General features: G+C 47.1%; 1 protein-coding gene across 5 annotated transcripts in view; it reads right to left on the bottom strand.

The window, feature by feature from the left end:
• The window catches only part of LOC140899145 (discoidin domain-containing receptor 2), a 158,698-nt gene that overhangs the window by 12,569 nt on the left and 132,703 nt on the right, over positions 1-13,426 (bottom strand). For 4 of the 5 annotated variants that reach the window (XR_012155234.1, XR_012155235.1, XM_073314065.2 and 1 more), the window contains exons 13-14: positions 10,301-10,422; positions 7,821-8,018 (exon numbers count right to left, since the gene is read on the bottom strand). Coding sequence is in view for 3 of the 5 variants with exons in the window: in XM_073314065.2 (XP_073170166.1) it covers positions 7,821-8,018; positions 10,301-10,422 (320 nt within the window). In the remaining 2 variants the exon portion in view is untranslated. Of the gene's footprint in view, positions 1-4,443; positions 4,603-7,820; positions 8,019-10,300; positions 10,423-13,426 lie in introns of those variants that run through there. The other variant, XM_073314068.1, reaches the window with a different exon arrangement.

Raw genomic sequence — 13,426 nt, 5'->3', positions numbered from 1 at the left:
GGTGTCACTTAACTCCTCATTCCTCACTATCCCTGTCAGTCTAGAGTGTACATTTGCAATGAACTAACTGCCTTCCCGGAAGTGTGAGCCATGTATGGGCTAGCCACCTGAGCACGGATCCAGGGGTCTGGTGGGCTTGAGAGCCCAAGCTGCAATGTTCACACTGCTATTTTAGCACACTAGCTGGAGCCCCGCCTGTGTGACTCTGGCTCCCTGCACTCTCTCCCAGCTGCAGTGTAGACATACCCTGAGATGTTGAGAGCCCATAAATCAGGGATTTCACAACTGTGGGACAGATTCTCCAAAGCACTCAGCTCCCATTTAGTCACCAAAAGAAGTAGCCAGATTTCCAAGGGTGCTCAGCACAGGGTCCTCAGCCATTTTGACAATCTGGCCTCAATGGTGTATGCTGATCACTTGGAAATTTGGCTCCAAGCTATTGGGAAATCTGGCCCCACATCACACAAGTCCCTGATTTATGGGTGCTGGGTGGGGCTTAGGTATCTAAGTGACCTGACTGGCAGTCACAGACAGAGAGGCTAGTGCCTGTAAATCTGGCCCTAAACGGCATATTGTTATTTCTTGGGGAAGAGCTTGTGTTCTTGCAGGGCTGAGAAAGGGCAGGATGTCCTGACTGCCACCATTACCATGTCTCTAGACATACCGTTTGTTATTTTTCATGCCCTTAATCCTGCCCCCTTGTGCACATGTATTATGATACTGTCTTTAATGGCATGATCACATGTGGGTTTTGCCAGCAGACTCTGTCTCAAACAGCTCAGAACTGGGAAGATGAGTGAATGAGGCTGGTGCCTTCAGAAAGAGAAAATACAGTCTTGTGGTTAAGGCAGTGGGCTAGGACCCAGGAAAGAAGGGTCCTATCACTGGCTCTGCCACAAACTTCCCTGGGATGGTAGACAAGATAGCCTTGGTTCAGAATTTTCAGAAGCAGCCACGATTTATCCTTATTTGTGTTACTGCAGCACCAAGGAGCTCTGCCGCTACCCAGTGTACTGCACTGCCTGGCCAATTTGTGTGGGCTCATGGCACAAACACACACCAGGTTGTTACATTTGCACCACGTGTGTATTTATTCCTTCCTTGCCAAGTATAACAGTGTACGTCAGGGTTACAGCAAGAGGAGGTTTCCCCACAGCCTTCACTCTTCAGCCCAATATCACCCTCTGAGCTTACCTTCTCAGTTTTCCTGGCTTCCTGCTCCTTCCACTTATGTCCTCCCAACTACATCGTTAACCCAGTGATTACCACCCAGGTGCTCATAATCCCCCAACAGAAAATGTTTAATTGCTCATAGCTGAGTTTGCAGGCTTCTTCATGCTGCAGCCCCCGTCACAGGAACCTGGCCATGGACAAAGACCCATTGTGCAAGGCGCTGTACAAACACAGAACAAAGAGACGCTTCCTGCCCTAAAGACTTTGCAATCTGAGTATAAGACAAAAGACAACAGACAGACAGACGGGGGCCTACAAAGAAACAAGGAGACAGCATTGATCAGCAGGATGGGCCATGGTCTCGTTACACCAGCAGCCTAACCATTGTCAAGTTTGTTGTCAGCATCACCTCGAAGGAGAGTTTCAAGGAGGGGTTTGAATGTGTATAATTGGGTAGGGTGTGGGTGTTTACAGGGAGCTCCTCCCATGAATGAGGAGCAGGACGGGAGAAAGCACACAGTGGCTGGTTTGGAGATTTAACGAGTGGGCAGTGAAGGCTGGCATTGGCAGGAGGAGAGCGGGGAGCTGACCTCTCAAGAGCAAATGAGAGATGATTGGTGGGCGCGGATAGGCCATGAAGAGCCCTGAAAGTGAAGCCAAGCAGCTTCTATTTGAGGCAATGTGGGGGCAGTGGAGGGAGGCAAAGGAGCGAAGGGGTGACAAGGACAAAGCAATGGGCTAGGGAAATGATCTTTGCAGCAACATTCTGAATGCTCTGAGTGGGGCAAGATTGCATCTGTCAAGGCCAGAGAGAAGGATGTGGCAGTCATCCAGATGTGAGATGAGAGCCTGGACGAACCTCTGAGCTGTGTGGATGGATAGAAAGGGCTGTATCTTAGATGGTATGGATGAGGAAGGGCAAGATTTAGACATAGATGGAAATGAGGACCTAAAGAGAGGGCCGAGTCAAAGATGACACCCCGGTTATGGGCCTGAGTGACAGCATGGTGGTGCTGTCTACAGTGACTGAGGAGGTAGCAGGAAGGGTTCGGGGGGAAGGTTAGGAGCTCTATTTTAGCCATATTTACCATGCAATGGCAGCTAGACTTCCACAAGGAGATGTCCAAGAGACAGGCTGAGATTTCAGTTTGGACAGAAGAAGGCAGGTCTGGAGCAGAGAGGTAGATCTGTGTGTCATCAGCATAGAGATTACCCAGAGATAAGGTGGAGAGGGACAAGGGAAGGGAACCAAGGACAGAGCCCTGTGGAACCCCCACAGAAAGTTGCGGGGGGCACAAGGAGGATCCTCCCAAGGGCACGCTGGAGGAATGATTAGAGAGGAAGGAGGAGAATCAAAAGAGGACAGTCACAGAAGCCAAGGGAAGAAGAAGATTTCAAGAACAAGAGCATGGCTGATGGTGCCAAAGGCAGCTGACTGGTCAAAGAGGATGAAGACGGAGCACTGGTTTTGAGCTTGGCTAGAAAGAGGTCATTAGTGACTTTGGTGAGCGTGGTTCCAGTGGAGTGCAAGGTGCAGAAGATGGATTGGAGAGGGTCTAGGGTGGAATTGGAGGAGAGGAACTTTAGACAGCGATTGTAAACAAAGCATTCAATGAGCTAAGAGGTGAAAGGAAGAAGGGAGCAAGTGTGGTCAAGGGGGGTGTTTTGAAGATGGAAGAGACTAAAATGTTTGTATTGTGTGGGGAACGAGCCAGAGACGAGCGAGGGCTAACAAGAAGAGTAAGGGAGAGGATGAGAGTGGGTGTGAGGGAGATCAGGAGACGGGATGGGGATACTGGGACAGGTTGTGGGGTTAGAGGAGAGCAAATGAGAAACTTCTGTGTCTATGACAAGAGAGAAGGAGGCGAAGCTGTAGAAGGGAAACGGAAGGCTGTGTCTTATTTTGCCAGTGTTCTCTTTCAAGAAATTAGGTAGCTCTTGTGTAGGAGGAGAAGTGGGGGAGGGAGGGTTTGAGGATTGAGTCAAAGGAGGTGAAAAGTCAGCTGGGATTGCCCGCATGGAATTTGATCAGTGTGGAAAAGTAGAGTGGCTTGGCATAGGACGATGGCAGAACTGAAGGAACAAGTTGTTGGCATGATCAGCGGATACTAGAGATGCTCTGCTGCATGAGAGCAGGAACGGAGGATGTTGGGGATGAGCTAGGGCTGGGGCTGGCAAAGGATTCAAGAGAATCAACAACCACCAGGGAAGAAAGGGAAGAGAACGCAAGGAGCAGAGAGCAGCAGAGAAATTAATTATCGGCATTGATGGAATGAAAGTCAAAGAGGGTATGTCTACACTGCAATGTAAGTCCAGGGTTAGCAGAACTCGAGTTAGCAGACCCTGGGTTTGTTAACCTAGGGCTTGAGCATCTACACCCATTTGTAACCCCAGGTTAGGAATTGGTGAACCGTGGGTCCCAACCTAGGGTTCCAGCCTCTACACTGCATTATATGGGCCCGAGTCCAAACACCCATATTCCAGACTTCTTAGCACCCTCCCAAAATGTGGCTGCTCTCGCCCTTCGTTTGTGGGGGAGTGTGGAAGAACGTGGGACTGTGGGATACTTTTGGCAGACTCCCAGAGCACAAGTCCAGTGGGACTGCATTTACACTGCAAAGCAATAGGGCTTGAAGGGTCTCAGCTTGACTCAGGCTTGGACCCTTCAACCCCCATGGGACTCGGGGTCCGAGCCCTGGGTTAGCACAATTTGTGTGAAGACAGAAGGGGAGGGGTTAGTCTTTAGCCTGAATTTGAACCCTAGACACACCCAGAAGGATCGAGTGACAGAGTGAGGGGGAGCTGCTGAAAGAGACCAGGTGATGGGGGACCTCAGAACTCATGGTGAGATCACAGAAAGCAGGGCTTGGGGAAGACCAGGTCAAGTGAATGGCTCTTCTGGTGAGTGGGAGAGCCCAACCAGTGCTGCTTGGTTGATGAGGTGAAGGTGAGGAACCACACAGCTAAGGGGTCGGATGGGTCATCAGTATGGAAGCTGAAATAACACTCTATTAACATTGATGGAATAAATTGGCCCAAAGAGTCAAAGGGGTTAATGTGACCCTCTCACTGTCCAATATTAAACAGTTTTAAACAAGGTTTGGTATACAGAGACCTCAGCTGGCTTAGTCCAGAGGCAAAGAACACCATTAAGCATCTTTAACCTTTTATTAAAGAGACAGGAAAGAAGGAAAAACAGTTAAAGCATCTGAAATGTACAGTATTATTTAAGGCTTTCTTTTTAACAATATCCCTTGTTCCCTTTACCTTTAGCTGAAGAGAGTTTTAGAAGGAAAACACCTCCAAGTGACAGGTTTTTAGGTGGTACTACACATGGTGATAGCTGTTCTTTTGGGGGGAAAGAGAAGAAGTTAGGTGAGCTGGACTGGAGCTGTTATTGTTGCTGCTGTTGAAGTCCGATCCTGTTTTCTAAAAGACAAACCAAGACAAACACACACAAAATTGGGGGAGAAAAGAACAGTCAAGATGGAAAATGCAGCTTCTGTCTCTGGTGAGAACTCTTACTTGCAACTTCCCTGCTGGAGAAATAGAGGTGCAGCACCTGGTCTGATCAGCCAGTCTGAGACCTGGCAAACTAGTACCAGCATTGGGCAGTTCAGGGCACTGCTTTTATCTGCTCTTTTGGTCACAGGCTCACAGCAGTGTTGCAAAGTATGCAGTCTTGGCTGGCTAAGCCAGACTTTTATTAGACAGAAGGCAAAAGGAGATGGATAGGAAAGAGAAGAAATATGGTGGAGAAGGAAAAGAACACACAGAAGGGTGTGCGGGTGGTGGCAGAGTTTGACAACGTCTCACATCCCAGATAGTTTGGGATTTAACTGAAGCCGGTGGAGGTGGTGATGTCATCTGGGACCCTCTTTCTGGCCCATGCTGGTCAGGACATTGTTCAGGATCTGGACTCTGAAAGCCCAACAGTGTTACAGTGGATCATGGGGGACTCAGGAGATGGTGGGGGTGGCAGCCAAGATGGTGAAGCTCGCTCCTTCAGATTCTCCTGTCATTCAGTCAGCCATGATCTGTGTCCAGTTTTTAATCCATCTGATGTATGCCGTGTTAATTTTGTATTGTTCTAGTTTTTTAATCAAAATATCATGCAGCTGCTAGTCAAATGCCTCACAGAAGTCCACAATTGCACTATCAACCAAACTTGTAATCTCATAACATAAAAAGATATCAAGTTAGCTTCACAGGATCAATTTTCCATAAACCCATGTTGACTGGCACTAATTATATTATCCTCCATTAATTCTTTATCAATCAAGTCCCATATCAGCTGTTCCATTATTTTGCCTAGGATCGATGTCAGGCTGACAGGCCTATAATTACCCACGTCATCCTGTTTACTTTTTTAAGATATTGGCAGAACATTCGCTTTCGTCCAGCAGTCTTCTGGAACTTCCCCAGTGTTCCAAGATTAATTGACTATCAACATTAATGGTCCAGTGAGCTTTTTGGACAGCTTGTTTAGGAAAAATGTTTCTACACAAAAATTAATAGATGAATCTGCAGCGGCTCTGGTGCAACTGGCCATTTAAAAGTATTTAGAGTCTTTTCCCACCATTATGTGTCAAAATTGAAAGTTTATATGCTAACGGGTAACCAAAATATAAACTCTTTGTTGGATAACATTTTTTTCATTGTATAGACAAAATTCCTCCACCATATACACAAAATTTCTCCATAGGATAAAATCCTCTCTCTGAGATAAAAACTTCTCCATCAGTTGCTATACTTTTCAATCACATTTTATCCTTCAATGGAAAAAGTTTTATGAGTTGCTCCAGAGAGAGAAAGTTTTATCTGATGGAGAAGTGCAGCTGCTGATGAATTAACTCTTCTCTCTCAAGCGGGCAGATGAAATCTTCTCTCTCAGTCCCGGCACTAGTGCTGTATGCAAACTCTGGAAGCCATCCTCCCTAGTTTGCCCCCAAACCCCAACACTCTCCTCAACTCCCCTCACTTAAACATTTAGAAAAAACAGGAAATGAATACACAAAACTGTATGTGAAGCAGTTTGGGTCGTCACACCCACAACATACTTGGCACAAACACACAAATGCAAGGGAATAAAGCCACCGACCAGTACATACTCTCTAGCTGTCCACCCATAGGCATCCACTTTATCACTGCTACCAGTACTGTCCGCAACTGTGGATATTAGATATTATAGTTGTGCCCCAGAAACCAACTGGTGCCAACTGGCAGAGGGCACAGAGACATATGGGCTTAAAGGGATCGTCCGGGTTCACCAAAAGAGGTTATGTAAGGTCTCTACTGAATGCCTGCGTCACACACATCATCGTGACCGTCGTGAAATGTCGGTGCAGATAACGTGTAAGGAGTTTATGTATGATTACTGAAAATTGTGTTTTTAAAGCATGTAAGTTAAGACAGGTCACTAGAAGGTGATCCTAGGCAGTGGGGGGTAGCAAACACTTATTTCTCGAGCAGACCATTGTGTATTGTATGCCATTGTGCCAACTCAGTTAGTATAAAAAACATTGGCCCTACCTGGAGACTGGCTATGTTTGCTGCCTGGGCCAGGTGCAGGCCTGAGGATTTACAAAGACAACCCCCCCCGCCCCCAGCCCCAGAATAAATCTCTTTAGAGGGAACCTCCTGTGGTAAGGGACCACAGTCTGTAACTGCAAAAAATAAGTGGAGAGGGGATGATTTCATCCCTCTGTCTGGGAAGACAAGCTGCCAGCAGGCTTGATCTTAGGAAAGGAAGGTCTCAGCCCTCCTGGCTGAAAACGCTGGGGCAATGACTTGGGGTAAGCTACTATGTAGGAGACAGGGGAATGTCTTGTGAGTTAAGTTTAGGCTCTAGAAAGCAGCTTATGAGTTTGTTACCATTTGTTTCCAGTGTTCTTACTTACTGTCATTTGAATCTCTGTTCTTTGGTAACAGACTTCTCCTTGTTTTCACTATAACTATAGCGAAGTGTTCTGTGTTAAGCAGAGTAGTAATCCTGAGATGAAACTGGTGCGTTGGTGTGTGCTCCTCCTTTGGGAGTAGAGAATCTGAGATCTAATCTACACGTCAGACCTATATTGGTATAACTGTGTGGCTCGGGGTGTGAAACATCCACATCCCTGAGCGATGTTGTTATACTGACCTAACGCCCGGTGTAGACAGTGCTAGGTTGGCGGGTTTAAGTGTAGACTTGCCCTGAGAGTTCTGTGAGTGTTGAGTGGAACAGCGGCTGGGCACTCCAGAGGAACTCTCCAGAGGAACTGTTGGTAATCTGAACAGAGACAATGAGGCTGGCAGAGGACTGGCAGGCAGTGCTTGTGTTGCCAGAGGCTGGTGGAGTCAGGAGGCTGACACACAATGGCACAGACAGGTGGTAGCAAGAAGCTTCACAACCTTGGGTACCCTGGGGAAGCATCGGAGTAGTTTGCTGTGAGGAGAGAGTGGCTTGGTAAAGGGACTGACAGAAGCTGGAATCCTGTGGCAGGCAAAAGTAACGTTGTGGTGTTTAGTCTGTGGTGTGCAGTACTCGTGGTATGTTACACGTGTAGCATCCGTAACTGGTTCACAATTCAGCTTGTTTTTAATATTAATGTACTTTAAGTTCAGGGCACTGAAACTGTTGCATTAGAACCTGCGACTTCTCCTCTTACCTGACGCATGGAATGTTGTTTGAAATGGTGAATTTACTGCAGATCTCCCGCTGTGACAGGAACTGGTTGAGGTCTCCGTTCTCCATATACTCTGTTATCATGCACAGAGGGTCATCACGCACACACACTCCCAGCAGCCGGATGATATTTGGGTCCTTCAGCCGGGACATGATCTTGATCTCCTTTAGGAAATCATTTCTTAAAAAGAGAAAGTCATAATGTTAGGATATAGATATTCAGGCCTGTCGGTAAAGGCCTATACTGTAAGAATTTAGGTGTATTCTTATCACTTGGCTAGTTATAGAGGTATAAAAGAAAGAATCAAAATCACCGTCTGCCGGTGTAAGAGCCTTCTCTCACTGTGACAGTCTGAGGCCCTGTGCTTAGGCTAAGGCCTCTGGCTAAGCAGCAGAGGCAGCCATAAGCTGGGAAGGGACCGGCAACAGCCTCACATTCCAACCTAGTCACATTGAAAGAAGGTGCTATTGGGCTGTTACGATACAATCCTGTCCTGATGATGCCCGTCACCTCCAGAGAAAGGGAAGTGCCTAGAAAATGTAAAAGGAAACTTTGTTTGATAGCATCCCGTCTGGCAAGAACTCACTTATCAATAGCTGGGATGTGAAATCCTCACTTCTGTATTGTTTTGTCATTATAGTTCCCACTTTGCTATTGTTTGTCTGTATAATCTCTGTCTGGTTCTGTGATTGTTTCTGTCTGCTGTATAATTAATTTTGCTGGGTGTAAACTAATTAAGGTGGTGGGATATAATTGGTTACATAATCATGTTACAATATGTTAGGATTGGTTAGTTCAATTTCAGGAAAATGTTTGGTTAAGGTATAGCTAAGCAGAACTCAAGTTTTACTATATAGTCTGCAGTCAATCAGGAAGTGAGTGGGTGGGGGGGGGATGGGGAAATTGGAATCATGTTTGGCTAAAGAGGGAAATGGGAACAGGGAATGGGGGTAAGGAAATTGGAATCATGTTTGGCTAAGGGCAAGAATGGGAACAGGGATACAGGTGTAAGGCTCTGTGGTGTCAGAGCTGGGAAGGGGGACACTGAGGAAGGAAACTGGAATCATGCTTGCTGGAAGTTCACCCCAATAAACATGGAATTGTTTGCACCTTTGGACTTCGGGTATTGTTGCTTTCTGTTCATGCGAGAAGGACCAGGGAAGTAAGTGAGTGAAGGAATAAGCCCCCTAACACATAAGTCTGATTTCTTGAACACTGTCCTCTTTCCTTTTCTTGAGGCATCTGGGAGGAGCGAAGGGGAAATAGAGAGGCTCTGAATACGAGGAATGGGAGTTTTTCTGAAGTCTCCCAGAAGAGTTGCCTGTCTTTTTCTCCCTAAATTATTCTCCCACTGATTTCCCTTTATTCTGCTTTGTAACCAGAGTGCACCCTCTTGAAATCCCTTTTGCACCTACAGCTGCAGCACAGAAACAACCCCAGAGTGCAGGGCTTAGCCACACAGGCTCTGCAGGGAGGGAGCCTGTGGCTGGGCCAGGCCCCAGAGGGTTTTCTGAAGGTAGAAGGGAGTGGTGGGGGAGAAGGTGGAGAGGCTGTTCCAGATGTGGTGATGTCAAAGTCTCAGGGATAAAGGATGATGTAATAGCACTATGCGGGAAGTGACAGTTTCTATACATCTGTCAATCCTGCGTCCATCACTGTAGTATATGATCAGGTCATTTTTCTATCAACATGTCTGTATTTCTATGGTTTCTCCGAGGAACTGGATCAGCCCATGGGGCCAGCAGTCTAGTATTCTGTCACTGACAGTGGCTAGTACCACAGAAAAGGGTAAGAAACCAAAGTGCTGGCCATGATGGGAAACCTGCTCTCTGGAAGCGTTTCCTTCTAATCCGCAAGAGCTGGAAGTTGGCTCATGCCCATATAAATTCTGGAGGGCTTTTATCCAGTGTAAGGTCACTGTGGATGTTCCCATTCTCTACATAAATGTCCAGCCTTCTGTGAAACTGGCCAACCTTGTTGTTTTCATGTCATTCCTTATAACGCACACGATCACATCCTTTCCAAAGTACTGCTCCCACTCGGTGTCTTTGTGACCCTTTCCTGGATGAACTGGACTTGTTCACCTATCTCTGTGTGCACAGCATTAGTGGATAAGTCCACTAGTGCCTGCTGGATAGGGGGAGTGATATAATAAAATATATCATTATTAATCACACTTGTCCATCAAGAATGGATGATAGGTCTCTGCTCATGAGCTCCACTCAGCAGCCAGGATAAAACTGATATTCCACTGACTTCCATTATCTCTGTTCAAATACCCACTTATGCACTAACTGCTCATATATGCACACACCAAGGGCTGACTCGCCTCTCACTTACACAAGTGTAAATCTGGAGTAGCTCCACTGAAGTCAGTGAAGCTAACCTGTGTAAAACTAGTCTCAGAGCAGAATCAGGCTTCATACTCAGATTAAAGCTGTTGCATAGTGTCATGTGGTTACCTGGCTGTTTTGTTGACATTGGATCTTAGCATTTTCACTGCCACTAGAACCGGTTGGTTGGTGAGTTCCATAGACGAGAGTCCCAAAAATTCCAACAGGCCATCTGCTTCACACAGGTGCACCTGGAAAAGGGAGTGCAGGGTCAGCCATGAACATGTGGTAAAGTCAGGGAAGAAGAGGGAAAAACACACCACGTTATGGATAATCATTATGGTTAGAATTGATTGAATTATCCCATGAAAGTAAATTATTCAGTGAGTTTAGTCTTTTTTTGTTTCTGAACAGAAAAAGTTGAAAAACTGCCCCTAGCTTCTGTGAACAGATTTGTTATTTGTAAGTATTTGTTGAAGAGCTTATGTGAACTACTTTCATCCTATGGCTTATTTGTTAACTGTTCACTTCAACTATTGAGTATTCATGATATTTGATTGCTCATCTACTTACGTCACATGGTATGGTTTCTACTCCTGAACCGAATACCTGAAACTTTAAACAAAGAAATAACAAATAGCAATACCCTTGTCTGCATGTGACTACAGGGACTGAGTAAAGTACAGCTACGCCCCAAACATTCCTGCAAATCCAAGCTCAAGTGTGGGAATGCTCATTAATGGTAACAAAGGGCACAAAGGTGGTCATTTCATATTCTAATATTTACGAGTGTTTTCTTGCAGAACTCATCCAGCTCTCCGGATCATTGTAGCAAATGGCCAAGACAATCATAGAAGCACTTCACTGCTGCTGCAATAAAAGGCATTCACTGGCCAAAGAGACTCCATTTCACACCCAATCCTGAAAACCATTTGGAGTGATCCAGAAAATCCATTGTTTGACCATCACCTTCTGCAAACATTTTGAAATAAGCAAAGATTCGAATCACTGTGGTATTGGCGAGGTGATTAGCATAAGATAATGGCTTCTTGAACAAGGTCCTCCCTGTGTTGCATTAATAAGTTCCACCAGTGATGAACTCCAAAATGTCCCTTCAATAGCCACAAAGGACCAGGATCCATTTCTGTAGGCAGTGTGGTGGTAGCCATGTCAGTCCCAGGATATTAGAGACAAGGTGGGTGAGGTGTAATATCTTTTATTGGACCAACTTCTAATAAAAGATATTACCTCACCCACCTTGTCTCTCTAAGGGTCCATTTTGCAAGCCACAGATAGCCAGTGTCCTCTAACATATCCTGCATCTCTATGTGTTAAGCCAGGTGTGACCTGGGGACCTCTAGGTGCCCACTGGCAGAGGACACAGGGGTGCATAAGGGTTACATGGATTCCCCTTGGCCTGGTCTCTATGTACTATTTTGCCAAAGAGCATCGTGCGTGGTCTCTATTCTTACACTGGTCTCCATAGTCATTGCAAGCTGTACGTATGGATAATATGTGAGGAGTTATGCATCTACACTGAAAATTTTGTTCTGAAGGTCTGTGAGTTGGGGCCAATCCCCAGAAGCTGATAAACAATTTTCTTTCAGTCACAAGATGTTCATCTAGCAGTCTGTCTCTATGTAAATTGAGTATTGTACAGTTCCCAATGGATGCTCATTTGCAGTCTAAGCCGAATGCTAGTGAAGGGATTGTGAAACCTTCACTGAGGGAATTTACAGGAAGAAATAAATCAAGAGGAGGGAATCCTGTCTATAGGTGAAAACAATGGAGTTCTGGACTATACCTGTAGATACAGGGACTCTCTCCGAATCCTTCACTGAGGAAGTAAGCTGACAGTGTGTTTGCTTCATGAAAAAAGGATCACAGCCAGCCAGGTTGTTACATGCTGGTTGGAGAACGTTGGGTGAGATACCCTCCTGTCTAAGGAAGTTTATCTTGTGAGGTAAGTCGAGACTCTAGACCAAACTGTGGCTCACGAGCCACATGCGGCTCTTGTACCTTTAAAGTGCGGCTCGTGGAGCCCCCTCCATAGCCCCCCATTCTCCACCTACCAGACTGGGGTGGGGGCTGAAGGCCTGAGCCCCATCAGGCATCTCCCACGGGGCTAAAGCCCTGAGACCCCCTCCCGATAGGCGGAGGCCCCTACCCCACCACCCTGCTGCAAGACAGAGGTCCTGAGCTTCCCCCCAGCCAGTCTAGTAGGTGGAGAATGTGGGGGGAGAAGGGGGCTCTGTGACCCACACTTTAACAGTAAAAGAGCTGCATGTGACTCGCGAGCCGCAGTTTGCCCCCGCCCCCCAATCTATGCAGAGGCGTAGTGACCCATCCTCCTTCTTCACAAAGAGGAATGGTGTCCCCGCTGGAGAGGTAGATCGCCGAATGAAGCCCTTGGCAAGGTTTTCCTGAATAAACCCATGTCACGCCTCCAGCTCTGGTTCAGACATGGAGTCTGTTTGTAGGACACCTTTGCCCTGGGGTGTAGGTCTGCTGGGCAGCTGTAGTCTCTGTATGGGGATAGTGAGTCAGCATTTTTCTTTTTGAATGCATCCAGGTAGTCATGGTACTTGGCACGAAGGCTGAGGTTCTGGCCTGGAGCTACTCCCGAGTGGCTGGCCGCCTGCCGTCTGGGGTTCCGCTTCCGAGGTTCTCCTCCCATCCTGGGCCCTGGGAATGGGTCACTTGGGGGCTGGCTGCTTTGTCAGAGGCACACTTTGTGACAGTATTTGGAGGGAAAACTACTGCTCCTCCACCACCAGGAAATACACGGGTCCTGCTGCTCCAACCTAGGAATGCCAAGAATGATGAGGAAGACTAGAGAGCGGACCACATTGAAGCATATTAATTCTTGGTGCCCTTCCACTTCGGCTCCTAATGGGACAGGTCTCCTGAGTCACCGGTCCCGACGAGAGAAGTGATCCATCGATCCTCTCCCCCAGGTCCAGTGTGGGTTTCGGCTGGAGAGGGATCTGGAGGGTTTTGGCTGCCTCAGCAGCTACAAAGTTGGCGGCAGCCACGGAGTCTATTGCTGCTAACTGTGGGGGGATCTGCTGCACCTGCCCCAAGACCTCCAACCCCAGCAGCAACTGGAAACGCCGGGAGACACCAGAGTTCCAGGTTCTACTTGAGGGCGGGGGAGTGGTTCCGAATCATAGAGCTCGGGTGGTGCCTCATTCCATTCAACATCAGCCACAAGCCGTTGGAAATGAGCAGTGTAGGAGGTAGCTGGCCCTCGTC

This window comes from Lepidochelys kempii, chromosome 16, assembly GCF_965140285.1.
Source record: "Lepidochelys kempii isolate rLepKem1 chromosome 16, rLepKem1.hap1, whole genome shotgun sequence".
Classification (NCBI taxonomy): Eukaryota; Metazoa; Chordata; order Testudines; family Cheloniidae; genus Lepidochelys; species Lepidochelys kempii.
This window is presented reverse-complemented; position numbering and strand designations above follow the sequence as displayed.